General features: G+C 49.6%; 1 protein-coding gene across 20 annotated transcripts in view; it reads right to left on the bottom strand.

Moving 5' to 3' along the window:
* The window catches only part of XYLB (xylulokinase), a 51454-nt gene extending 28755 nt beyond the window's left edge, over positions 1–22699 (bottom strand). For 5 of the 20 annotated variants that reach the window (XR_016394687.1, XR_016394691.1, XR_016394692.1 and 2 more), the window contains exons 1-11: positions 19438–19599; positions 18124–18206; positions 15043–15112; positions 13177–13257; positions 11091–11177; positions 10785–10862; positions 10325–10453; positions 9459–9524; positions 7685–7757; positions 5548–5666; positions 2744–2825 (exon numbers count right to left, since the gene is read on the bottom strand). Coding sequence is in view for 7 of the 20 variants with exons in the window: in XM_089919058.1 (XP_089775184.1) it covers positions 2744–2825; positions 5548–5666; positions 7685–7757; positions 9459–9524; positions 10325–10453; positions 10785–10862; positions 11091–11177; positions 13177–13257; positions 15043–15112; positions 18124–18206; positions 19438–19494 (925 nt within the window). In the remaining 13 variants the exon portion in view is untranslated. Of the gene's footprint in view, positions 1–2743; positions 2826–5547; positions 5667–7684; positions 7758–9458; positions 9525–10324; positions 10454–10784; positions 10863–11090; positions 11178–13176; positions 13258–15042; positions 15113–18123; positions 18207–19437 lie in introns of all 20 variants that reach the window. The other 15 variants (XR_016394696.1, XR_016394694.1, XR_016394695.1 and 12 more) reach the window with 8 other exon arrangements.
* Between the last annotated feature and the right edge of the window lie 3892 nt (positions 22700–26591).

The raw sequence follows: 26591 nt of genomic DNA, 5'->3' as shown, positions 1-26591 counted from the left end.
AGGCCCACGTACCGCAAAAAAAAAAAAAAATTTTAACTGTGGTTATCTCTGGGTTAAGAGATTATGGATGATTTTTTTTTACATCCTTCCTTTGGTTTGTCGGTACTTAAAAATTTTTTCTGCAATGAAGAGGTATCCCTTGTGTATAAGAAAAAGCATAAGACTAATGCATTACTTAAGGCAGCAGCAAAGTGAAGGTCAGGTTTAGGCAGGGACCGGCTGAGGGCTACCTGCCTGGTATCTCCAACATTCAGCCTGAAACCGCAGTCCAAGAGGACGGTTTAGGAAGCTGCTCCTTTGTTGTTCCCTCTGCAACATGCCCAGAAGCTCATGCTTCTGTGGTTCAAAAGCAGGCCCATTATTCTCCCTGACATTCTTCCAGTTGATAGAGTAGGTGTAAGAATATACATTTTTCTAACCAGACTCAGAAACTTAAGAAACAAACTTACGGTTACCAAAGGGGAAAGGTGGGGGCAGGGGGGAGGGAAATACTGGGAGGTTGGGATTAACATATACACACTAATATATATAAAACAATCAACAAGGACCCACTGTCTAGCACAGAGAACTCTACTCAGTACTCTGTAATAACCTATATGAGAAAACCATCTGGAAAAGAATAGATATATGTATATGTATAACTAAATCACTTCGCTGGACATACAACATTGTATATCAACAATGCTCCAATATAAAAAAACAATGCATTTGTTTCTAACAAGACTTGATGAAGTTACTTTCATTTTGAAAGGCAAACAAACGTGGCCCACAAAGCATAGAATTGTCCTGAATCGGTGCTTGTGCACCATCTGTTACTTTCTGAGGGTGACTCAGCTTTTAGGGCAGAGAGGAACTGGGGCCTGGCATCCTCCAGGAGCCAGGGCACCAGAACATGCCCACCACAGGCCGGAGCTTCCTCTCAAATCAGGCACCCAGGGGACAGAGCGACAGGCTTCAAGCCTTGCTCCTGCAGGAATTTGGCCACTGTCTACCAGCCTCTATCTCACCTCACCTCAGACCAGGAACATGAGGGTCCCTTCTCCAAAACCTGCTCTGAGTCTGGGTTTGTGCCTTGACGACAGGGCTCTGTGTGAAGTTCTACAGAATCTGTGCAGGGACGGGGAGGCCCTCGTCTGGCTCCTGGGGGTTCCCTGCAGATGCCAGAGTGGAGGCCACCCCAGAAGGGAGGGGGCACAGCCAGGACCCTGATGCAACCACAGGGGTGGCGGGGACATCCTCGCTGAGCCCTCAGCTCCAAAGCAGACAGGCCTAAAGCAGACTTAGGAGCACCACGAGTGTTACTCATAGTGGTGGCAGAAACAGTAGTAACGGTGACTTAAATGTTTTTTCCCGGGCACAAAAATACACATAGATACTGCAGAAAATACGGCACATAAAATCATCACTAGGATGATGAGTGAATTTTAACAAGACCTTCAGCTCCATTTCCAGGCACACAGCTCCACGCCTAGACACGTGTGCCTCTCTCTTTTTATTTTTTGCTGTCCACATCCTCATCTGTACAACCAGTAGGAGGTAAGTACAGGGAGGCTCACGGGTGTGGAAACCAGAGGAAGGGCTGAAGTCAGACCCCGGCCTCCACCAAACCCTTCCATATGTACCTGAGACTCACGGCCTTAGAGAAGGAATGGCTGCTTAGGATGGCAACTGGGGGTAGAGCTGCCAGATAAAATATAAGACGCTCAGTCACAGTTCAAGCTCAGAGAAACAATATTTGGGACACACTTACACTGAAAAATCATTTGTTATCTGAAACTCAAACATTGCCTGGGACATACTCATCCTACCTAATCATTTGTCCTTCCTCTGAATTCAAGTTTAACTGGGTGTCCTGTATTTGTATTTACTCTATCCAGCAACCCTGATTTGGTGGCCCATTAGGAAAAGGGCTGCAGAGGTGGGGTGAGGGGCAGCAGTCTGGTGGTACTCATTGTGACCACTCGGCCTTTCTTTAGAGACCTGTCAGCCCCTCTGGGGTGGGGGGGGCCTCAGGAACCCCCAGAGGAGAAGAAAAGGAGGAAGAGGAGACAAGGGGCTTGGATGAAGTCGTACCTATAGGTCAAATGATGGGGCAGAGACTCAAAGCTGGGTCCCAGAGGAAGGGTTGGGGGAACTGAGATGTTTAGCTTGGAACAGAAAAGGCAGGTGAGCAAAATCCCACCCTTGGACGTGTTGAAACTGGAGGAGGTTTTGAACTGCTGCTAATTCTGAGGCTGAGGGTCTGGCACTCTAGCACCAGCCACCAGGGCCAGGCATGCGTGTAAATAAGCTGTATTTATTCTGTCCTTGAATTTGTCTTTTCATCACTTTTCTTCATTTTTCCTGTTTGTCTTTTCCCAAACTGATAATGTTGTAAATATTTGTTTTAAATTAGAAATTTAATAAAAATTAATGGCTGTTGCTAAAAAAAAAAAAAAAAAAAAAAGACAAGAAAAGAAAAGGCAGGTGAGGGAGGGTGGGCACTGTCTTCCTCAATCGCTGATCAGGTTTCTTTCACCTGAAGGTGCAGCACTCAGTGGCTCTTGTGGGCAGAGTCAGAGCCAAGGTGGGGCAGGTACAAGGCATGAGAGTTCAGACCAGCAGGCGGGCAGGCACCAAGGGAGGGAGGGCCCGCCCCGGACAGGCTTCCCCAAGAAGCCCCAAGAAGCCGGCTGGCATTCTCCAGTGTCCCACAAGGACCAAGGCGGGCTACTGGGAGGGTGAAATCCCCTGAGGTACTCACCTGGGTTGTCCCCAGTGAAGGCCACCACCTTGCATCCTGGAGGGAACCCATAGCGCTGGACGAAGTAGGAAGAAATGGCCCCCTGAGGAGAGAAGGCAAGCACGCTCTGCTGAGGCAAACCCCACCTGCTCGACACAACTGTCCACACCTCGGGCCACAGGAAGGCCACAGGCCTGGGTGGGGCCTACAGTCGCATCACACCTGGGACGTCCCTCCTGTTCACAGAACACCAGAGGAGCCCAGCACAGGGCTGCAACCACTCATGTGAGGTCATCCCACTGCCTTGAAGCCCACTTAATTTTGAGATTCAAGGCAACTGACCAGTTCCCATTGTGGATGTAGCATTAAAAATAAAGAAATAACAGGAGGAAATCATTAAGCAAACTCATAGAAGTAGATAATGCCTTGCACACACGCTCTATCAGTCAGATTAAGAGTCACTGGACACGTTTGTGCAGAGGTCAACGTTCTAAAGAAAATAAAGCAAGGAAAGGCTTCCACCAGGAACCACAGCTCTCAGGGCCTCTCCAAGACCGCCTGTGGGATCAGAGGGCAGGGATAACTTCTGGACAGACCTACAGTCTTGAGAGGGCACGGTTAAGAAAAGAAAGCATTTTCCCCCCTTTCCCTGTCTTGGTTCCAAAAGTGTAAAATAAATGATGGGATTTCCTGGTGTCTGGGAAGAACATTTTACTCCATCCAGCCAACTTTCGGATTTACATCAGAATAAAGCCATCTCCTGGGACATAACTGTCTTGGCTTCTGTTGCCTCAGAAAACAGAGCCTGAGTCAGGGCTTGTGCAGGTGGCTTATTTGGGGAAGTAACCCCAGGAAATGAGAAGGGGACAGGGAAGAATGAAACAGGGAACGGGGGAAAGCCCACCCCAGGGTCCTCTGTGGAGCTGGTCATGGCTGTGAGCTGCGTCTGAGGAGCTGCATGAAATGCATGGGGGGGGACTATCCACCTGGGGGTAGAACAGGGAGCAGCTCTCCGTAGCTCCCGACCAGTGAAGGGCACACGTGGGGTGCTAACTCCCTGAACCTCCAGGCTGGCAGAGCACAACTGTGGAGTCCCAGAAGGCTCTGGGCAGAAGTGAGGCAAATGAGATGCAGCTCAGGCAGGGTTCTGCTAGGCGACACCTGCGTGAAGCCACAACGGCTGGCAAAAAAGTGGGCTGGGAGGATGCAAGGTGGGAAGCGTCTGCTACACTATATCTCCAAACATTTTCCTGCAGAAAAGGAGAGAAAGCCATTTGGGCACCACCTTCAGAAAAAGGGATGACAGAAAACATGGATTTTGGTTGTTTCCCCCCAACACGTGGGTACCTATGTTACAAATGAAAATACACTTTTCACCATCAGTTTTTTTCCATCCCTCAAGCTGCTGGTGTCTGCACGGGCTACCTCTTGGAGGCATGTGTTCGTGGCATAAGGCAAACAAAGTCGGTTGCCGTGGACAAAACACCGCTTTCCATCTCACTTGAAACTAAAAGCTGTGTGTGGACTACCAGTCCCAGAGGCTTGGCTGTTTTCTGTTAGCGCTTCCTTTTTCTTTCAGCTGTGCATCAGCCTGCCTGGGTCCTGAACTGTCTGCTTCTACGGGGCAGCACACCCTTAACTTAAGCTCTGTGCGCTGGCCTCACGGCACCCTCTGGAGGATGACGATTTGGCTTTGAGATTCTGCTCATGGTGGCAAAGGCTGTTTTCAGCAGGTCACTGCTCATCTCAGAAAGTGCTTCTGTGGTTGGGACTCCACACGTGAGGAGTGAGGCACTCGTGATAGACTGGTTCTCCTGGTGGCCCACCCCTCCCAGCTCTGTGACTCTCCCTGGGACTCAGGGGCCCTTGTCCTTCCTTCGCAGCCAACGCTCTTCACCACCCAGGGGTTCTGCTTGCTCTGGCTGTGGGGGACATGCTCCCCGCCAAAGGGCCGAGTGCAGGGCCCAACCAAGAACTTAGCCGGCCAACTAGGGGAAACCAGGGCATGGACAGCCAGTGTCTATTCCGAACGTGGGTGCCACACTGATGGTTAAAGGTTTTTTGTTTTTAATAAATTTATTTATTTATTTTGGGCTGCATTGGGTCTTTGTTGCTGCACATGGGCTTTCTCTAATTGCGGCAAGCGGGGGCTACTCTTTGTTGCAGTGCATGGGCTTCTCATTGTGGTGGCTTCTCTTGCTGCAGAGCACAGGCTCTAGGAGTGCGGGCTTCAGTAGTTGTGGCACGCAGGCTCAGTAGTTGTGGCTCACGGGCTCTAGAGCACAGGCTCAGTAGTTGTGGTGCACGGGCTTAGTTGCTCTGTGGCATGTGGGATCTCTGGGACCAGGGCTCAAACCCATGTTCCCTGCATTGGCAGTTGGATTCTTAACCACTGCACCGCCAAGGAAGTCCCTGGTTAAAGCTTTTTAATTGAATTGTTTGGTTTTTTGCTGTTAAGTTGTATGAGTTCTTTATATATGTATTGGATATTAACCCTTTATCAGATATATAGTTTGCAAATATTTTCTCTCATTTGATGGGTTGCCTTTTCACTTTGTTGACCGTTTCCTTTGCTGCGTAGAAGCTTTTTACTTTGATGTAGTTATTGCACCTGAGTATAAGACACTGATACAGACATTTCGCTCTGAATAACATCAAATACTTATCTTGTACTAGACAAAGTCACATGTGTGTGTGCCCGTGTGTAAATGGATGGGTGTGTGTGTGTGTGTGTGTGTGTGTGTGTGTGTGTGTGTGTATACTACACAGCTTCCCCAGTAGCTGCCAGCTCTCCAGTGAGCCGCGTCACTGGGCAGGGAACCTACCACAACCGAGCATGACGGCACCGGCAGGCCGAGCTTCTCCTCTAGATGAGGTGCACAGGCACCAAGGCAAGCCTGCGACCAGACTTTATCCTGGATCCGCAACAAGTTCATTCCAGAACCTAAGGAAGGAAGGAAACAAGAAAGAGAAATCTCAAAAAGGGACCTTTTGTAAAAATGCACAAATCTGGCCGAGAGTGGATCATTCTTGCAGCAAACGTATACCTGGAGCTCTTTCCCAATGGAACGTATACAATGTGCCTGGGTAACTCTGGAACCAGAGAGCCATAGGTCAGCAGGGCCCTTAGAAACACATGCCTCCACCCCCCCCCCCCAAACATTCCTCACGGGCTTAAATCCCACAGTTAGCCTGGAAATCCATTGCTCTAAGACCTGGCTAGGGGAGGGGAGCTCCCACCAATGTCACCTAGGATGGCTCTGCGTGTCCCCTGGGGTTCAAGGCTAGAGGCAGCCCTGGCACTTATGTGGGTCAGCTCTCAGGGATTTCCCAATCACATCTAACTTTTTGAGGAAAGCTCTCAGACGCCTCTAAACTTCCTCATGCTCGTCACTAAGATCAGCTAAGTCTTCCCTAAAACGATCTACTTCTCCCAAGGTTCCCCTGAGGATGGGGAGGGAGGAGAACCCAGAGCTCAGGTGGACAGCCCTCCTCCGCTATGGGCCCAGGTGGAGGCAGGCAGGTGGGTCGGGTGCTGCTAGAGCCCCATGCCCATGTGAGATGGTCAGACTGCTGGTAAATGAAGAGGTGACTTCTGGACAGTGAGGGGAGTGGGTGGAGACCCAGCTGAGGATGAAGCTCAGGAATGTCTAGAGCAACAACGTAACCTTCCCCAGCAGCACTTAGTGGCTGGCTGGGGTGAGTGTGGAGGACACAGGTGGATACAGGCTATTCCACGGGTAGGGCTCTGCTGGTCTGAGCTCCAAGAAGCTGGGTTCCTGTGTGGGACGAAGCTTTTCTTCTCCAGATTGTGAGTGAAGCTTCGGGACCACTCCTTAGTCACCCTCCGTGCCCTGAAAACTAGAGTAGCGTCTGGTACACGACAGCACTCACACACTTCAGCTGAGCTCCCAGAGACTCGGAGCAACTCGAGGCTCTTCCGAGGCCACCCTCCCAGGCCTGGGCTCTTGCTCTGCATTCTCCTCTCTCCATGCTAGTCTCACCCAAGAGCTCCTGCAGCAACCTCCTCCCAGCTCTCCTTCTTCACTGGCATCGTCTGCATTTATTTGTTTGTTTGTTTGTTTATTTATCAGAGTATAGTTGCTTTACAATGCTGTGTTAGTTTCTACCGTTCAGCACAGTGAATCAGCCATACATATACACATATTCCCCTCTTTTTTGGATTTCCTGATCATTTAGGTCACCACAGAGCAATGAGTAGAGTTCCCTGTGCTATACAGAAGGTTCTCATTAGTTATCTGTTTTATACATAGTATCTGCATTTATTTTTGTTAGGGTTTTGATTCCAGAAGCTCACCACTCTCATGAGTTCCCCAAATGTGGACAAAAACTTCAATAAGTAACTCCTTGTGGGAGCCAGGCTCCAAGATGATCCCTACTCATCCCCTAGTGTTCACACCGTTTGAGGTCCCCTCTCCCTGTTCCCGTAGGCCTGTGTGACCAGGGACAGGGATGTACATCACTCCCAAGAGCATGTGAAAGACTCTGCAGCTTCTGCTTGGCCGCTGTCTCCTCTTACCCCTTGCTTGGGGTGAATCCAGCTCTCATATGGGGGAGGGGCTCACATGGCAAGGAACTGAGGCCTCTGGCCCACGGTCACGTGCGTGGCCTGGAAGTGGATCCTCCAGCCCCAGTCAAGCCTTTAAGTGACCGCAGTGCTGGCGGCCAGCTTGAGTGCCACCTCCTAAGAGACCCTAGGCCAGAACCATCCAGAGAAGCCACTCCCTGATTACTGACCTTCAGAAACTCTGTGAGATAATAAACATTTATGACTCTCGGCTGCTAAGCGCTGGGGCCATTTGTTACACCGCAAAAGATAATACACTCCCTTCTTGGCAACAGACGGTAGGGCTGGAAGACTGGCACCCACCCGGGTGCATGGGGCTCACACTGCCCGCACACCCGCTAAACAGACCCACACCATAGACTCCGAAGACTTACCATCACTGTAGTCAATAGGAGAGTGAGACCCAAGGAACAGAGAAGCAGCAAAACTACTGACCAAGGAAATTCTCTGCAGAAGAGAGAAACACAGTGAGATTTATGACTCACTTCCATAAACAACTGACTACTTCTGACACACACACAACAGGACAAGAGTTTTAAACTGGGGAGGGAGGTAGAACTTTTGGGCACGATGCCCCAGCAATGTGAGGGACTGAGTATCCCTCAGTCCTTCAGGGTATTTTGAGTGGCTGGAACACCAAGAAGTGACTCCTTAGGAAAGCCCCTTGCTCTGCAGTTTCTGACAAGCCATAAAACTGTCAAGTTCAAAATGGAAAAAAAAAAAAAAAAGGGAGTTCCCTGGTGGGAAGGATTCCGGGTTTTCACTGCCTGGGGTCTGGGCTCGATCCCTGGTCAGGGAACTAAGATCCCGCAAGCTGCAAGGCACTGCCAAAAATAAAAACCAACAACAAACCAACCAACTACAAAACCTTATAAAAAAGCCACGCTTAGGGAAGCAGGTTTTCACCCAGAATCCATATGCCAGGGAGTGTGGTGCCCTGATTTCCCTCCTCCATGTCTGTGGTCTTTATATCTAGTCACAGAGGAAGTGGGATGCGTGGCCACAGGATTCAGAAACAACAAACACAGTCTCAGGGGTTCAGAATGAGAAGGGAAAGCCGGCCCCTCAGAAGCCAGAGGCGCCAAACATGAAAGGGAGGAACTGATAATGGATTCTAAACGTCACCCTGAGGGTCTCTGCTTCCACGTGGGAATCGCGGGCCCTTGGACCAGGGGAGAGAATGCCATCACCTCCTGTCCCCAGTTGGGCCACCTTTGTTCCACACACAGAATTCAGAGAATTTTTATCACCCCCTCCACCCAAAACCTTCATTAACGGCTAAAGCTGCACAGTAATCTGGAACCTTGAATCATTAAATTAAAAACCGCATGTTAACGTCCAGGGTTTAAAAGGCAATTCGGTTTGACACAAGCTGATCATTTTCCAATTACTCAGAGAGGACAATCACTAGCCAGGATGTTGAGCTGCTTCTCAGGCAGCACTAGGTGCTGGCTTTCAGCAACTGTGGATCAAGGAATGAACCTGGGTTCCTGGCTCTGGCTGAAGGGCCACAGCTGGAGACATTGGTCCAGCCTTACAAATTTCCTAAGAAAACAGTGACCCCACACCAATCAAATGCAGGTAACCACCCTGCATTAACCACGGAAATTGAGCAGACAGAGCCTAAGGGCACCCAGATCTCCTACTCAGGTGGTCCCAGGAAGCCACCAGTCCCCCTGCTCCCACCCTGACCCTGACCTCCACCCTTCTGGTCAGGAGAGCCCTGGAATTCTCTTTCCCACAATTCCGTTCTTTCCCTCCTCTTTGGAAAAAGCCTGACAATGAGAATAAAAGCAAATTGAATATATATCATCTTTAATGTCTGCTAATCAATGTTTTTAGCCCATGCACATGAGATTTATTTATGCTGTTATAAAAGGAATTCAACTGTGACTTTCAATCAAAGAGGAATGTTTAGGGACTTCCCTGGCGGTCCAGTGGTTAAGACTTCGCCTTCCAATACAGGGGGTGTGGGTTCGATCCCTGGTTGGGGAGCTAAGGTCCCACATGCCTCGCAGCCAAAAAACCAGAAACAGAAGCAATATTGTAACAAATTCAAGAAAGACTTTAAAAATGGTCCACATCAAAAAAAAAAAAATCTTAAAGAAAAAAAAGAGAAAAAAAAAAAAAGAGGAACGTTCAACCAACCTCTGTGTGTGAGTAGGCCTCGGGGTTCTGCTGGTAAAGCTTTGCAATTTGGTTTCCTGTAAATCGCTGGAAAAAGAGTGTAAATTCTTAAAAACCCAAATCCAACAGGGAATGATCAACTTCATAAAGTAAAGTTCGTGTAGCATGCTCTGAAGATTAGTTAGCATAATGAGAGCTTAAGGCCTCAAATCTGGAAATGTTTGATGTCTGCTGAGCATCCTTAGTAATAACCTCGCTCCTCACACAGGAGGGTGTCTGCTCTGACCAAGGGCACCCATGCAGGGGACTCAGGTATTATCCCCGCCCACATTCTTCTTCCTTAAGGCAACCCAGGTGGAGTTGGTCCTATTCCCCAAACCTCTGCTCCAGGGAGTATCGAATTACCCCAGCTGGGCCAATAGCAGCCACCCTATGGGATGGGGTAGGACCATGGATGAAGCCAACAGGAAAGAGGCACTTTTATTTTTTTTACTCTCCCAGGAGCTGCACTAAGCGTCTTACAAACACTGACTCCTTTCAGCTCCCAAACTACCCAAATGTAAGTGCTATTGTTATCTCCAAGTTAAAGCGGCTGAAACTGAGGTGCCATCGTCACCCGCATACACAGCACAGCCTGGGTCACACGTCAGCTCTGACCTGGGAGGGCTGAGGCGCAACAGGAGGTCTGCCCGTGCCCGCTGAGCGGCACATGTGGCCTTGCTCAGAATGGCTCCACAGGGGTGGCACCCACACAGCCTCACGTGATCCCCACAGGCACAGGTCACCAGCCGTGTCCTCCCAGACACCCAGGGAGAAGGCACCAGAGCCAGCAACCAGACCTTCCTCCTGGCCCAGCCCGTCCCCAGCCAGTGGCGGGCGTCGCCCACCTCATAGGCACGGGACCCGGTGAGGCAGCTGAGAGCCTGGGCCCCACCCACGGTGGCCTCCAGCTGGCGGCACTGGGCTGTGGTGCTGGAGTCCATCCACACCGGGCAGTCACTGATGGAGAAACAGGCCTGGAAAGAAGGGGCAGAGGCACAGGCATGAGCTCCGCCCACTTACTCTGGGGGCCGCCCTGGCGCTGGCAGTCACGCCCATCACAGCAGCTGTGGACGCCTCTTCCCTGGATGTGACCTTGGAAGACCCATGCGCAAGCCCTTCATGTCCAAACCTCGGCCCGGCCTAGCGGGGTCTCTCCCCAGAAAGCTCAAGGTGGAAGGTTCTGGCGAGGACACTTGAGCACCACAGGCAATACCAGAGATGGGCAGTGAAGGGCCAGAGCTGCAGCAAAGGGCAGGTTGGCGGGGGCTTGTGGAGCCTGGGAGAAAAGGAGACGCCAGAGCCTACCTTCCCAGCATCACCGGGAGGCATCACGTCCCAGGAGGAGATTCCTGAGGGGGGAACTCGCAACAGAGTCCTGCTGGGCTGGAGGGGACCAGTGTGATGTGGGCTGTTAGCACCTGAGCCTCTGTCCAGACAGCAGGATGTCTGTGGCAGGCAGGCAGGGAAGACCACGCTCACAGGCCTGCTGCCCAAGCCAACTTCCCACACCCTTGACGATGCACAAAAGCCCCAGGCTTCAGGGCCCACAGGATTCGGGGCCCTTCTCCCCACTACGGAAGTTTCTCAGATTCCCACAGCACGGCCAGTTACCTGCAGCTGCTCGTGCAACAGGAGGTCCGGTGACAAGCTTGCCAGAACCTGGCTGGCCCCAGCCTTCCAGTACACGCTTCCATGTTGCTGCCGAGGGAAAACCCAAGCCCGTGTTCACGTGGCTGTGGCCACACACCTGTGTCAGCCTCCTGGAGACCCAGAAAGACCCCAGACCACACGCCAAAGAACTGGACTCCAAGCCTGCCCCGCCACTTGTAAGTCGCAGAGGTCATTACCTTTATGAGACTTGGTTTTCATTTCTATAATATGGGGAGGAACTCTGCCCTGTCCACCTCAAAACTTGTAGGAAGGGTCCAAGAAAGAACTATCGGTCTGGATTTTGGTGGCTTTGTAAAACTGTACTTAAATATATTGCTCATAATACTACCTGACATTCACTCATTCATTCACTTACCCATTATTCATTCAACAAACATTGATGGATCACCCAGATCGTGCCAGGCATGGGACAGATGACTAGGGTAGTATTGTTGCTACTCTGCAGGATACTGGAGTTGAGTCAGGGAAAAGGACACAAACGGACAAAACCCTATTAAGTGCAGTGGCAGGGCTGTGGGAACACAGAGGAGGGGAGGGGCATCTAGCCAGCTGGGGGTGCAGGTGGGTAGAAGTGGATGTGATAATTAGGGAAGGATCCCGGAGTTGAGGGTGGAGGTGCTCCACGCAGAGAGTAACCACAGCTGAGAGAGACTGGCAGGTGCACGGAAGGGGCCTGAGGCTGGGGCGGGGGGCAGTAGGGACTGGACGGGGAGGTGACAGCCTGAGCCTTGACATCCATGCTCGGGAGGCTGGGGTTTGTCTTGGGGTGATGAGAACTCTGGATTGGCAGGGGAGTGACATGGCCAGGGCTGAATGTATGAAAGGGCTTGTGGGAGTCATGGAGAAGGTAGGTTGGAGGAAAGGAGGAGAAGCAGAGGCCCAGAGAAAAATGATGGGTACTAGGCCTGGGGCAACAGAGGCGGAGTTGGAGAAGAAGTGGCAGACTCAAGAGTCATGTACAAATCAGCAGCACGAGGGGACCCCCTGCATGTAGGGGTGGGAAAATGGAGGGGTCAGGAATGACACCTGGGTTGTGGCCCCGGTGGAGAAGGAGAACTCCCCAAGAAAGGACACCGGAGGAGGACATCGGGGGAAAGACAGTGTGCTTAGTCTGGGACATGATAAGTTTGGGGTATTCCTGGGACACCCGGCCAAGGGGGCGGAGGGGATGTCTGGGAGGGAGAGGGTGTCCAGGCCTGGGGTTCAGGTGGGAGATGTGGACAAGATCACCAGGGACTCTGTTTAGTGTAACAAGGACACAATCAATACACTCCTGTTAGGTCAGGGGAAGAAGAGGCCTCTTCAGAAGCATCAGTAAGCGCTCTAATGAGGATGTGAAGACACGCTAATCCAGCATGGAGCAAAGTGATTCGGGGGATAACACTGGACTTGAATCCTGACCCCTCCTAGCAGCTATGTGACCTTGGGCAAGTGACATCACCACTTGGTGCCTCTGTTTCCCCATGTAAATGGCAGTGACAATAAAAGCAGCTAAAGCTTAAAGTTTTCTGGCCCTGTCCTATGTATTTAACATTCACATTGACCCTACAGCACATGGATTAAGTTAGTGCATGTCAAATGCTCAGTACTGCACCTGCCATACACTAAGTGCTCCATTGTTACTAATATCTCTACTACTAAAACTACTATCATTATTAGCATGATTTCTGACTTTGCTTTTACTTCCAAGAAACAGAAAAGCAATTCTGTGCCCTCAAACAGTCATAGTACATTCATGTCAAATGCTTCCTCTTCCCCTTAGAGGACCTCTATCCAGTGCCTCCTCACCCTGTGTCCTATTTTGTATAACGCTTAATTGTAAGAACTGTCTCAAATCCTTTTGCAAGAAGGGAAGTGATATATCCACCAAGGTGAAACAGCTATACGGATTTTCACTGCAACAAAATGTGCGCTGTGGCTTTCAAGAACAAGCAACTTCCCTCGAGGGAAGCTGTCACCTCAGCACCTGCACTGCTGCCCAAGACAGATGCCCTTATGCCATAGACGGAGGCTGCAGCAAACAAACCTGGCCCGCCCCAGACAAGGCGAGGACTTGAGAGAAGTCAAAGCCCGAAGCCTTCATCTTCTCCAAGATGATATCCAAAGCCTGAGAAGAAACACAGAATCCACCGTGACTGTCCTGAACCACGGAACCAGGCTAACACACAAGCCTTGATTTGGACTGTAAGTGCCTGCCCTTCCAGCGGAGGCAGAGAAGGAACTGAGGACTCGGGATTTGGAAGCACTAGAATAAATACATCAATTAAACAAGTAGGCATCAAGCAAACAAAAAAGTGAGCTATGCTAAAAATATTTTAAATAAATGGAATCAGAAACCAGCACTCCTCAAATTTTGCTTCTCCAATTGGTGACTTCCAGGCACGCAGGAAGAGCAAAAACGAGGTGGCTCAAATTTCGGTTTCTTTTATCTGCATTTTCAACCCACCATATTAGTGATATAACTTCACTGCAATGGAGAGGCAAAGAGCAAAGCAGAGGCTCCCATCAGAACAGGGCTCCAGCCCCAGACTCCTGTGTCCGGGAGTACAGGTTGGAGGGAGGAGGTAAAGATGGTGACCATTTGTCCCAACCCCCTATTTCCCCCTCCACCATCTGGTTGGAACTGCCTTTCTGGCAAGACCCCATGTGTGGGATGGATGGTGCCACCCAGCAGAGCCTGACACTTCCCCGGGAATTAGATACGTACCCCAGGCTGTGTTTTCTTCAGGGTACAGAAGCCACTGGAGCTTTGGCCTGACCCTCCCACCCCCATCCTATGCTGGGAGGGCTCTTTCACAGTCCTGGCTGCGGCTGCCAACTTGGCCCTGCTTGCCAAACCTCAGGCAGGGAGTGGGGCAGAGCTGGGGAAGGGACTGGCAAAGCTAGAACGGGTCCAGTTCTGGGGGCCCCTCAGGAGTAGCAGTTATCCTGGTCCCAACCCCAAGCCTGGCTCTCTACTCACTTGCCACCTCCCCAAGTTATGGCCTTGGCCCATCCGAAGCCCCTGACATCCTCAGTGGGACCTCCAGACAGCGACTCTTGCCGGTTACCCCCACTGCCACTGCCCTGTGCTCCGGCTCAGCCCTCTGAAGTATTTCCCCGGCAGCCTGTGCGGCGCAAGTTCATCCTTTACCCCCAATCCTCCAGTATGAGTCAGGGTTAGGCCGATAAAAAAGAAATCATCCTTGTTACATTAACAGAAAGAAGTTAGTACAGGGAATCGGTTAAACAGGTACTGGAGGACTGAAAAAGCTTTGGCCAGACACATCCAGTGCTGCCTTCGGCTGGCCTCTAGTTTCAGGGTCTCAGGTCCCCTGCGGCCCATGAGGCAGCCCTTGGCTCCTATCATACCTGCCTGTGCTGTCCACACACCCTGGCCCTGTGGCCCCGTGGGTCACCCGGATGTGGCAACAGGCATCTTCCTTTCTCGCTGGTCCTGAGCGAGCAGGCCTGGCTGGGATGGATCTGAGCCTGACTGGGCAGGTCACAAGCCACCATTCTGAAGGCCCCTGCCCCTGGAGTTAAAGAGTCTGGCGACTGAGCTCTAAGAGAAGAGCCCAAGGGGCATGTTTGGATCTCAGGGTTCAAGGGTGGCCACAGGGCCTGAAATCAGAGTGTTTGGGAAACGTTTGCTCTGTGGCATTTTAAAGATGGTCACTGGCAGGACTTTCCAGCTGCTCTGGCTTCAGAACCTGGAAGCCCTCTGTGAGTCCTCTCAGCTCAGGAGTACTGAGGCTGAGTCTGGCCCTAGGACCATGCAGATTCCACTTCCCCAGGAGGACCTCTCAACAGAGGCTCTCATGGGCTGCCACCTTTGGGCTTCCTAGCAAATCGCCAAGTCTGCTGGTAAGATGGGCTGGGAGAGGAGAGGGACAGGAATCCCTGTACTTACCTGGACCCACATCAGGACTGGAGAAGTCACTGTCAGCCCATCCTCGTGAACATGAACTCCACCCTGAGTCCTACAAGCAGAAGAGAGAATGTGGGATAGAGCCTCAGGCGGAGGCCCAGTGATGGCAAACCCTGGATCCCTCCTACAGAAGGAGAAGCACCCTCCCACCCCCGCAGCCTTGTGTGGGAACTCTAGATTGAACAAGGAAGATGCTGGGCAAGATGGAGAGAGAAGGCATGGAAATTGCCCGGTGTGGCACCAGAGGTGGCAATTCTCGGAAAGCACCAGCAAAAACAAGCCTTCTAAGTATAAGGGGTTCACCCTGCAAGGCGGTCACTTGGAGCAGTGGGCATGAAAGGACTGGAGAAATTTGGGGTTGGATTAGAAGCCCTCCCAAATCCACTTCATAATCTTGGAGTGAGGAGGCCTTTTAAACAATGACTCAAAACCAAGAAGCAACAGAAAAAGAGACTGAGAAGTTCAATGACATAAAAAACAAAAACTCAAATATGGCAACAACAGCAATAACCCAAGCAGAAGAAAAGAAGTAATTAAAATCAGAACACGAGCCAATGAAAATGAAAAGAGAAAATCAATGAAACCTAAAGCTGATCCTTTGGAAAGATCAATAAAATTGATAAATCTCTAGCCAGGCTCATCAAGAGAAAAAAGAGAGAAGACACAAATTCCCAACATCAGAAATGATAGAAGGGTCATAACTACTGTTCCCATAGGCATCAAAGGACAATAAAGGAATATTATGAACAACTCTATGGCCACAAACCTGATAGGTTAGATGAAATGGACCAGTTCCTTGAAAGACACAAACTACCAAAACTCTAACATGGGTGGCCTGCAGTAATATAAAGTATGAAAGCAAGGGCTTCCCTGGTGGCGCAGTGGTTAAGAATCTGCCTGCCAATGCAGGGGACACGGGTTCGAGCCCTGGTCTGGGAAGATCCCACATGCTGCGGAGCAACTAAGCCCGTGTGCCACAACTACTGAGCCTGCACTCTAGAGTCCGCAAGCCACAACTACTGAGCCCACGTGCCACAACTACTGAAGCCCCCGTGCCTAGAGCCCGTGCTCCGCAATAAGAGAAGCCACCGCAATGAGAAGCCCGCACACCACAACAAAGAGTAGCCCTGGCTTGCCGCAACTAGAGAAAGTCCGTGTGCAGTAATGAAGACCTAATGCAGCCAAAAATAAATAAATTAAATAAATTAAAAATATATATATATGAAAGCAAGGTGGCTTCCAACCTCAGCTCAAAGGAGACACATCAGCTGGGGGAGAAATAGATGGCAACACAGGTGATGGGCAGTGAGAGGGAAAGGCCAGCAGAGAAGGCTTCAAGAAGGAAGTGACATCTAAAATAGACATGGAGGGAAACTTCTACCAGGACCTCTCTGAGACACCTCAAAATCAACAAATCCACAGCTGTTATGGACTGAATTGTGTCCCCCAAAATTCATAAGTTGAAGGACTTCCCTGGTGGTCCAGTGTTTAAGACTCCATGCTTCCACTGCTGGGTGCACAGGTTCGACCCCTGGTCGGGGAACTAAGATCCCACATGCCACACAGCGCGGCCAAAAAAAAAAAAGAAAGTTTCTGGAACTGAATAAAAATGAAAATACAACTTATCAACTTAAAAAAAAAAGATCAGGACATAGATAACATAACTGGGAGACACCAGGGGTGCACTCACACAGAGAGACAACCATGTGAGAGGCAGCAAGAAGGCAGCCATCTGGAAACGAAGGAGAGAGACCTCAGAGGAAAGCAAGGCTGCCAGCACCTTGAAATTGGACTTCCAGACTCCAGACCCATGAGAACATAAATGTCTGTTATTTAAATCACCCAGTCTGTGGTATTTTATACTGGAAGCCCTACCAAACTAATACAAAACCTAAACTCATGATCTTTCTTCTGGAAACCAATTCTCTTTCATAGTCTACCATCCACCCTGAATGCCAGCCAGAAGCCTCACCTTCATATCTCACATTCAATTCTGTACCAAGACCTGTCAATTTTACCACCCAGCTCTCTCTCCTCCAGTCAACATCATTTCTCATCCAGATGATCTTGAAAAACCTCCTCAGTAGTTTTCCAACCTGTATTCTGGCCACATCCCACCTGCTTTCCCACTGCACCAGGGAGATCTTTTCAAAACACAAATAAAACCATGTCATGCCTCCCCGGCCCCCCCATTCCTATGGCCCTTCAGTGGGTGACCATAGCTTTTAGGATAAAGACAAACTCTATTCCATGGCCTATATGGCCCAACCCAGCTTCCACCTCCCTCTCTGCTCCCCAGCCACTTGGCCTTCTTCAGTTCCATTAATGAGCAGTGTTCCTTGCCACAGGGCCTTTGCACATGCTGTTCCTTCTGCGTGCAAAGCTCTCTACCTTCTATCACCTGGCTAACCCCACTCATTCAGATCTTGGCTTAAGCACTACTTCCTTAGGAACATTCCCTAAACTACTCTCACAAGTCTAGGTCACATTCCTTTACAATAAGCACTTGAAGAAGTGAGTTTCTTTCCTTCAATGGCCTTCTCTGAGTTTATAAACAAACAGTCTTTCGTTTTTTTTTTTCTTTAATCAATCAGTCTTTGATTGATATCAATCCCCCCCACTCAATGGGAAGCTCTGGGAAAGCAAGGACAATGTCTCTTTTTAGTTCACCATCCCAGCGCCCAGCACAGTGCTTGGTACAAAGTAAGTCTCAACTGATACCTACTATACATATATGAAGCAATAAGTGGAATTGGAAAGGAATGCAGGAGCGTGCATTCTAGGCATAGAAGAAAGATGCTGAGAGATTTATTAAGACAACCCCTCCTGCAGTTTGAGGAAACCAGAACAGTGTGGTTTATAAATGTAAAAGGTTGAAGGAGGGGGAGTTCCCTGGTGGTCCAGCGGTTAGGACTCACGCTGTCACTTGGTGGGGGGGTGCCCAGGTTCAATCCCTGGTGGGGGAACTGCAGTCCCGCAAGCTGCACACGGCACAGCCAAAAAAAGGTTCAGGGAGGACCTCAAAACCAACCCCCAACACACACATGCACACTGGGTACATACCCAAATTCTTGAAGGTCTCTGTCAAAATGCACACTGTCCTCATAGAAGACATTCAGCTCTGCATCAACTGCAACAACTTTTACCTGGAAGGCATTAAAAAAAAAACAATGTATAGAATTTTCCTCAGCTTCTACACTGGTCCAGGGATATGAACATCACCAAGTGAAGCCCAGCCCCCTAGAAGTGGTTCAGTCTGGAGACCTCCTTGAGGCTGGGGTGCATCATTGTAACCATGGGAACAGAGGCCTCATCTGGGGACATATCCAAAGACTTAGTAAAATGGAGAAGCTGAGGCTAAGCAGAAACACCCATGTAGCTCAGGGAATTTTTGCCCTCCAAACAGCCAAAGCCAAGATGCCCTAGAGGTAGATGTCCACAGATAAGCTGGTTCCTGTGCCAGGCAAGGAGGTCTGAGAAAGTCCTAGAGGGGAAGGCATGGGAGGCAAGGTTTTGTGGTGTCTCTTGGAGGTCCACGCTTGCAGACATCTGAGAGGCAAGGTCCCTGGTCTGTTCCCACAGGCCATGGTCAAGGACCAGAGACACATGCCCCAATGGAGCAGACCTCCAAACTCAAGGATACAACTCCTTTCCTGGACAGATGGAGAAACTGAGGCCTAGCAGGACAACCTGACTTATCCAAGGTCCCACAGGACTTTGATCAGGGATTGGCCTTGCTCCCTTGACCCATCCGAGGAGGGGGATTTCACTGCAACTGTGTTGATTTCCCAAGTTAAGGAGGAGCCAGCCCCTTGGCACCCCAAGCCCAGTTTGAAGACAAATTTTGACTCTGCTTGCCTGTCTGACTGGCCCTGAGAGCAGCACAGCTGGGCACGTTGACCCGAGCACGCTGGTGCCAACCAAGGGCTGTCACAGGGTGGAACAAAGTTCAGGTGTACACTGTGCCCATTTCACTTAAAAAAAAAAAAAAAGCTTCTAGCGGTGATATGGTTGCAGTTCACTAGTTCTGCCTGCGTGTCTACCCGTCTGTCTGGTCCTCTGTTTACAGTAGCTGAGCTCCTTCGGGTCCCTGTCAATCGGTGCCCATGACGGCGCGCGAGCCCTTCGGGTCCCCCCCAGCCTTCCGGGCATTTCCCCGCCACGTGCCCGTGGATCCCTCGGGAGAGTGGGGGTGGACGCCCTTTCTGGGAGTTCCGGGGTCCAGGCCGGGAGGAGGCGCCGGGTCCCCGGGAAGCCCGAGAGGGAGGGGCGCCCGCGGCGTGGCCCAGGGTTCCAGGCGCCCGGGTCCCCCGACAGCCCGCCCGGCGTCGCGGAAGAGGCGGCCCCGCCCGGCCGACCCCGGGCCCGCGCCGATACCTGCTGCGTGCTGAAGTCCCAGCCCAGGCAGCAGCGGCGACCGGCGTGCTCGGCCATGGCCGCTGAGGTTCCAGGAAGCGTGTCGCTCTGCCGGTCCTTCCCGCCGCCGGACTGCCCCCGCGCCCCAACGCTCCGATGCGCCGGGGTCCGCCCCTCGCCCCGCCCGGCCGGACTCAGGGACCCGAGGCCCCCGCGGCCTTGCGCTCTGGCGCCGCCTGCTGGTGAACAGGGAGGGGACGCACCGCGGCTCGGCCTCCGCCTGCGCTTCGCACCTGGGCGACCGACGGGTTTCCCCTGCGCAGCTCGCTCTCTCCAATCCCGCCCCGCCCCGCTTCCCATCCAAATGTGCTCCCTGCACAGGCCCGGCCCTAACGCTGCCTGCCTTCTCTCGGAGGACGCCTGGGCCAGAGGATTCAACCTTAAGCCAGCTTGTCCCTGTCTCTGGGGGCCCTGAGCCTGGGGACTTACATGGCCGTCCCTCTCGGGTACTGCAGTAGCTGTCCACTCATAGTGGTGAGTTAGGGGGCACAGGGAAATGTGCCCTGGGGTTGGAGGCATGGGCTCCAGCAGGCCCTGTCCTGACCCAGTAGATCTCAGTAGTTCCCCAGCTCTGACGTGTGCCGCATCCCACCTCTGCATTTATCCCCAGTCTGACGTGTGCCGCATCCCACCTCTGCATTTAAAGTCAGAGCTCCTGAGCCACCTCGCCCCCACTTCCCCCGGAGGGGGCTCCTTCGTCACTCCTGCGGTCAGCTGGTATTCCAGGCACGGTGAAGGGGGATGAGAACCAAAAGCAGACTCACTCCTTCTCTTCCTGGAGCTGAGGACCCCTTCTCTTCCCCTCATTCCACCTAGTGTGTCCCGCAGAAGCCTTCCCAACACCCACCCAGGTGCTCCGCCCAGGAGCCCCCAGCACAGCAGAGCCCCTGAATGCAATGGTCTTATTACCCACATCTCTCTTGCTGAACTTGAGCTGCTTGGAACCCAGATCCTCTTCTTAGCCCAAGGTCCCAAGGTCAGTGGCAGGGCTGGACCCAAAGCTAGTGAGTTCGGGTGCAGAATTTACATGTTTAACCACTAAACAAGACAATTTGCTGGGCAGCCTTGCGAGAAGGCCCGTGGCAAAATATAAAAGTCTCTTGAAGGCTGAGGCAGCTGGCTGTTTCTCAAGCTGCCTCACAGGAAGTCCTACTCTTGGTCAGGGGTGCCGTTCTCTATGGGTTGTGGCATCTCTACCCCATGCTGGTGACTGGTGACTCATCCTTTCTCATGATGTAACAGCACTTTCACTGTGGCCACAAAGAAGACTACAGGTCTGAGAGCCCATTTGCCTGTTTAAGGAGACTGTACACCCACGATCTGATCCTCTAGCAAGGAATAAAGATGGAAATCTTAATTCCAGGTTATCAACGTGTCTCATACTGTCTTCCCTGTTGACGCCCTGAAAAGGCCCAGCCAGTAGTAGAGGGGTTTCAGGGAACCCTTGGGAAATGCTGCCGTGGCCTGAGGCTGGCCTTTTGCTTATCAGCTCCAACCTTGAACCTGGCTCCCTGCACCAGGGATTTAGGAACAAAGGAGAAACTGCCCTGGAGGTGTCTCTTCTCCATGACCAGGTTGTCCACAGTGCCTAGCAAGGTTCCTTCTCATATCAGGCCCTAAGGACACCACAGCCTGAGGGCGAGGCAAAACCACAGGATCAGATTGGCGTGTAAGGAAGGTCACTCAAGATGCTGTGTGTGGAGAATGGGGGCAAAGGGGAGGAAGGAAAAATGAGTTAGAATGTGGCTGCAGGAGGCCTGAGCTAGGGCTAACACCTCAGAGGTGCTGAGGATGGAGACTAGATGGATTCCAGAGATACTTAGGAAGCTCTGGGAACATTGTGGATTGCGAGAGGGAGCAGCAAAGGTAATGCTCAGGTTCCTGGCTTAGGTGACCTGGTTGGATAACCACTGATGCATAACAAAACACCCCCAAACTTGATGACTTAGACAAGACTTTTCTTGTCTCTCAGATGTCAGCAGGTCAGCTGATCTAGGCTCGGCTCAGTTAGAGGGGCTCTGCTCCATGTATCTCTCATCTTTCCTTTCCTGGGAGCAGCAGTGTCCTACGGGCACGCTCTTCTCTTGACAGCAGCAGGGCAGGGAATTCCCTGGCCGTCCAGTGGTTATGAAACAGGAGGGAAGGGGGCAGGGCTCGGCGTTTAAAAGCATGACATAGCCATAGGATATGACGAAAACTGGTTAGAACCAACTAGGTCCAAGATGGCAGAATATTAGACTTCCAGTGGACCTTGAGCCTCATCATATGCTCATTGTAATACATTAGCATAAGGTAAGTGACACACCCTCCAGCGCCATGACAGTTCTGGGGGCAACTATCAAAGACCAAAAAAGTGGGCGGTGGCCCAATTCCTGGAAATCTCCACCCCTGCCCCAAAATAGTTGGAATAATCCTCCCACTCATTAGCCTATGAAATTACCCAGCCCCCAAAAACCTAACCACACCATATTTCGAGGTCGCTCTTGCCTTCTGAGATGGCCCACTCTCTGTCTGTGGAACGTGTTTCTCTCTAAATATTACCTATCACTTTGTCTCTCACCGAATTCTTTCTGAGTTGAGACACAAAGAACCTGAGCCTCAGTTAGTCCAGACACCAGCTGAGTGATTCTAATTAAAAGACCATGGGTTTGGGCTTCCCTGGTGACACAGTGGTTGAGAGTCCGCCTGCCAATGCAGGGGACGCGGGTTCGTGCCCCGGTCCGGAAGGATCCCACATGCCGCGGAGCGGCTGGGCCCGTGAGTCATGACCGCTGAGCCTGCGTGTCTGGAGCCTGTGCTCCGCAATGGGAGGGGCCACAAGAGTGAGAGGCCCGCGTACCGCAAAAAAAAAAAAAAATGGGCAGAAGGCCTAAATAGACATTTCTCCAAGGACATACAGATTGAATTGAGTTTTCTTTGAAGCTAGGTGTTTGTCAACTGAATATACTACATCATAACACAGAAGTCAGTGAAAACTAATCTATCTGAGGGTAAGCACTAGATATAAACTTTTCAGAGAAAGAAAAAAATTTCATTTAGTAAATATAATAATGAGAACTCATTGTAAAATAGGAAAATGGAGACAAACATAAATTCAGTTCCTATACTCTGGTCACCAGTGAAACAACAGCAAACTATCTCTTCATTCTTTGAAGTCTGCATCCACAACATGGATTTTTCTCAAAGTTAACCTTTTTTTTTTTTTTTTTTTTTTGCTGTACGCAGCCCTCTCACTGTTGTGGCCTCTCCCGTTGCGGAGCACAGGCTCCGGGCACGCAGGCTCAGCGGCCATGGCTCACGGGCCCAGCCACTCCGCGGCATGTGGGATCTTCCCGGACCGGGGCACGAACCCGTGTCCCCTGCATTGGCAGGCGGACTCTCAACCACTGCGCCACCAGGGAAGCCCTAACCTTTTTCTTTGAGAAAAATCCTGAAGAAATATGTTTTCTGGATAAAGATGCACTGTTTTTAAATTCCAATATATTTTATCCTGTTTGTGTAAAAATAGCTGACTAGTTTTTATCCAACCCACCTAAAGCTGTGTTCATTAGTACTGATGCTACTGAAACTGTTCAGGCTGATATATCTCCTTCTAAATGAGTAGTTTTAAGAGTGAAAAGTTAGGAGTGTATTGGTAGCTTTAATTCCTATCCCTTCCACTTCTAGGACAAAGATAAAATCGCTGAATCAATCAAATGTAATCAGAAATTGGGAAATGAAATAGACAAATCAGGGACTTCCCTGGCGGTCCAGTGGTTAAGACTTGGCGCTTTCAATGCCGTGGCCTCAGTTCGGGGAACTAAGATGATGTGGCCAAAAAAAAAGGCAAATCAATTATAATTCAGGTTTACTAATTTATTATATCTGTCTGAAATTTTTTAGAAGATGTCATCTTGAGATATGTCAGAAATTAAATAATTCTTCTCTCTGTTCTATCTCAAAGGTAGTACAAATTTTTTGTAAGATCAGTGGGAAGCTGTTACGATTTTTTTTTGAATTTTATTTTATTTATTTTTTTATACAGCAGGTTCTTATTAGTTATCCATTTTATACATATAAGTATATGTATGTCAGTCCCAATCTCCCAATGGAAGCTGTTATGATTGAAAATAAATGTTTGGAACTATAGACCTCAGCAGGGCAAACGTCATACAGTTTTGTTTATCCAAGTCTGAGGGTGAGGGGTGTCCTGTCTCCAGTTAAATAAGTAACTCATGCAGCTGGGATTAAGATTTTTAAAAGCTGATTTTGTGTTTATGTCTGGAGAAAACTTTGATGTTTCAGCAGATTCTAAAGAGCTCTGAGGAGAAAAGTTCTTATTTTCACCAAAGTATGCATAGGCCTGCTGTTTCTGTGTTTGTACTCACTTCAGAAGCAAATTTGATTTAGGAAAATTAAATGTTGGTGTGGATATCTTGCAATTTTCTGGTTTTACTGCATTCATCCCTTGGGGTCTGAATTTCCTCTACTCCATGAGTGTTTAAAGCAGATAACTAAATCCTGTAGTTCTGTATATGTGAAAGGAGGGTCTGGAAAATATACTCCCAGTTATTAACAATTATCTGTTGGAGTGGGATTTAGAAACTGGTGGTTAGGGGGTGACTTTTGCATTTTAATTCACTCTGTATTGTTGACCTTTTAACTTTTAGACTAAAAGAATAAGGAAAAAGAAAACAAGCAAACATAATAGCAATAATGGGATGGATCTCAAGCTGCTTAGGACTTTTAACTCATTCAAAGAGTCAAAATACAACACGCTATTTAGAAAGCAGGAAAATGAAAACATCCCTATCAGAACTTTTGGGACACACATACTCAGAGATAAATGCATATTCTTGAACGCTTTCATTAAAGAGTGAAAAGAAATGAACTAACCCCATGCAGTGGGTAGAACTGTGTGTCTCCAGAATGTTCAAGTTAAGTCCCAGTACCTGTGAATGTGACCTTATTTGGAAATAAGGTCTTTGCAGATGTAATCAAATTTAAATGATTTCGTACTGGGTGGGCCCTAATCCAATGACTGGTATCCCTATAGGAAAAGAGAAATTTAGTCATATATACAGATACACACCCAAGGACTCAGGGCAACTACCAGAAGCTAGAAGAGGCATGAAAGGATTCTTCCCTAGACTCTCTGGAGGGACTATTGACCCTACAGTAATCTTGACTTTTGGATTGTAGCCTAGAGAACTGTGAAAAAGTAAATTTCCATTTTAAACCACCCAGTTGGTGGTACTTTTTTCAGCAGCCCTAGGAAACTAATATACCCCATTAATTCAGGGGCTATAGAAATTACTCAGCATTTTGATGTACTTCCCTCTATGTATAAAGAAATGCCTGAATTTTACATAACCACTGAAGTTCCATAAACTGCTTACTTCCCTAAACATTATGTCACGGACAGCTTTTCATGTCAGTAAATATAGAGCTTTATCATAAATTGCATTAATTATTTAATCTGAACAGTAGTGCCTCTTATAATGACTTAAAGTTTGTTTTCAAAAATTTTGTATTTTTAATGTAACAAAGCTGCAATGAACATCCTTGTACACACATATTTTCATATTTGGATAATTATCTTCTCCTTTGGGTAAATCTTGGAGGATTCCTGAGTCAACAGGTATACAGGGTCTAAATATTTGCACATCTTGCCAAACTCCACACCAGAAAAGCTGCATGATGTGCCCTTCTACCCTCGCAGTGCAGGAGAGCACCTTATCTCTGCTGCTTCACCGCTCTGCCTTCTGCTAATCTCTCTTTTTAAAAACTAACATCCTGGGCTTCCCTGGTGGCGCAGTGGTTGAGAGTCCACCTGACGGTGCAGGGGACACAGGTTCGTGCCCCGGTCCAGCAAGATCCCACATGCCGCAGAGCGGCTGCGCCCGTGAGCCATGGCCGCTGAGCCTGCGCGTCCGGAGCCTGTGCTCCGCAACGGGAGAGGCCACGGCAGTGAGAGGCCCGCGTACCACAAAAACAAAACAAAACAATACAAAACTAGCATCCTTATTGATATATAAGTCACATACCACACAATTAACCAATTCAGAATACAGCACGCGATCAATGGTTTTGAGTGTATTCACAGAATTGTTTAACCATTGTCACGGCCAACTTTAGGACATTTTCATGACCCCCCAAAGAAATCCCATTGTTCACTCTTTCCCATTCTCCCCAAACCCTGGCTACCACTCATCTGCTTTCTGTCTCTATGGCTTTGCCTATTCTGGACATTTAAATTAAATGGAATTATACAACAGGTGCCCTCTCGTGATTGGTTTATTTTACTCAACATACTTTTTTCGAGAATCATTCACATTGTAGTGAAGCTGAGCGCCCTAAAACCAAGTTCCCTTGCCAGGTTTATGATTAATCTCTCTCTATCCAAAATTTTATTCCTTTTCTTGTCCTCTCTGACCTCAGCCCCTTTCTTGTCTCCTCTGACCTTTATCCTGTGCTAATTGAACCCTAATCAACCAGAGGCATCTGATGACCAAAACTGCTGTTGTTGATAACATGATATCATCATCCATGTACTAAAACTGCTGTTGTAGACATCATCATTAATGTATGAAATCACGTTGTTTCTCCAGGGCAAGATGAACTCACAGGCCCCTGAGCCATGGACCATCTTGCTCAGAGAATTGTAAACCAGAAACATCCTGACCCCTTGAAAGTATGAATTTTAAAATGTCACAGAAGGGGCTTCCCTGGTGACGCAGTGGTTAAGAATCCGCCTGCCAATGCAGGGGACATGGGTTCAAGCCCTGGTCTGGGAAGATCCCACATGCCGTGGAGCAACTAAGCCTGTGTGCCACAGCTACTGTGCTTGTGCTCTGGAGCCCACGTGCCACAACTACTGAGCCCACGTGCCACAACTACTGAAGCTCGTGCACAACTAAGCACAACTAAGATCCAAAGGAGAAAAAAAAAACCTCTTAGAAAAATAGAAATAGTAAGGAACTTCCTTAATCTGATTAAGGCTATCTACAACAAACATCACACTTAATGTTGAAATGTTTGCTTTCTCTAAAATGAGGAGTTAGACAAGGATGCCAGTTCATACTACTTCTTTACCACAATGTACTGGAGGAACTAACTAGTCCAGCAAGGCAAGA

This window comes from Delphinapterus leucas, chromosome 10 (assembly GCF_059928025.1).
Source record: "Delphinapterus leucas isolate spDelLeu-1000000601 "Yukka" chromosome 10, BTC_Dleu_Yukka2, whole genome shotgun sequence".
Lineage (NCBI taxonomy): Eukaryota > Metazoa > Chordata > Mammalia > Artiodactyla > Monodontidae > Delphinapterus > Delphinapterus leucas.
Note: the sequence above shows the minus strand (reverse complement) of the source record. Positions and strands in the feature narration are given on the sequence as shown.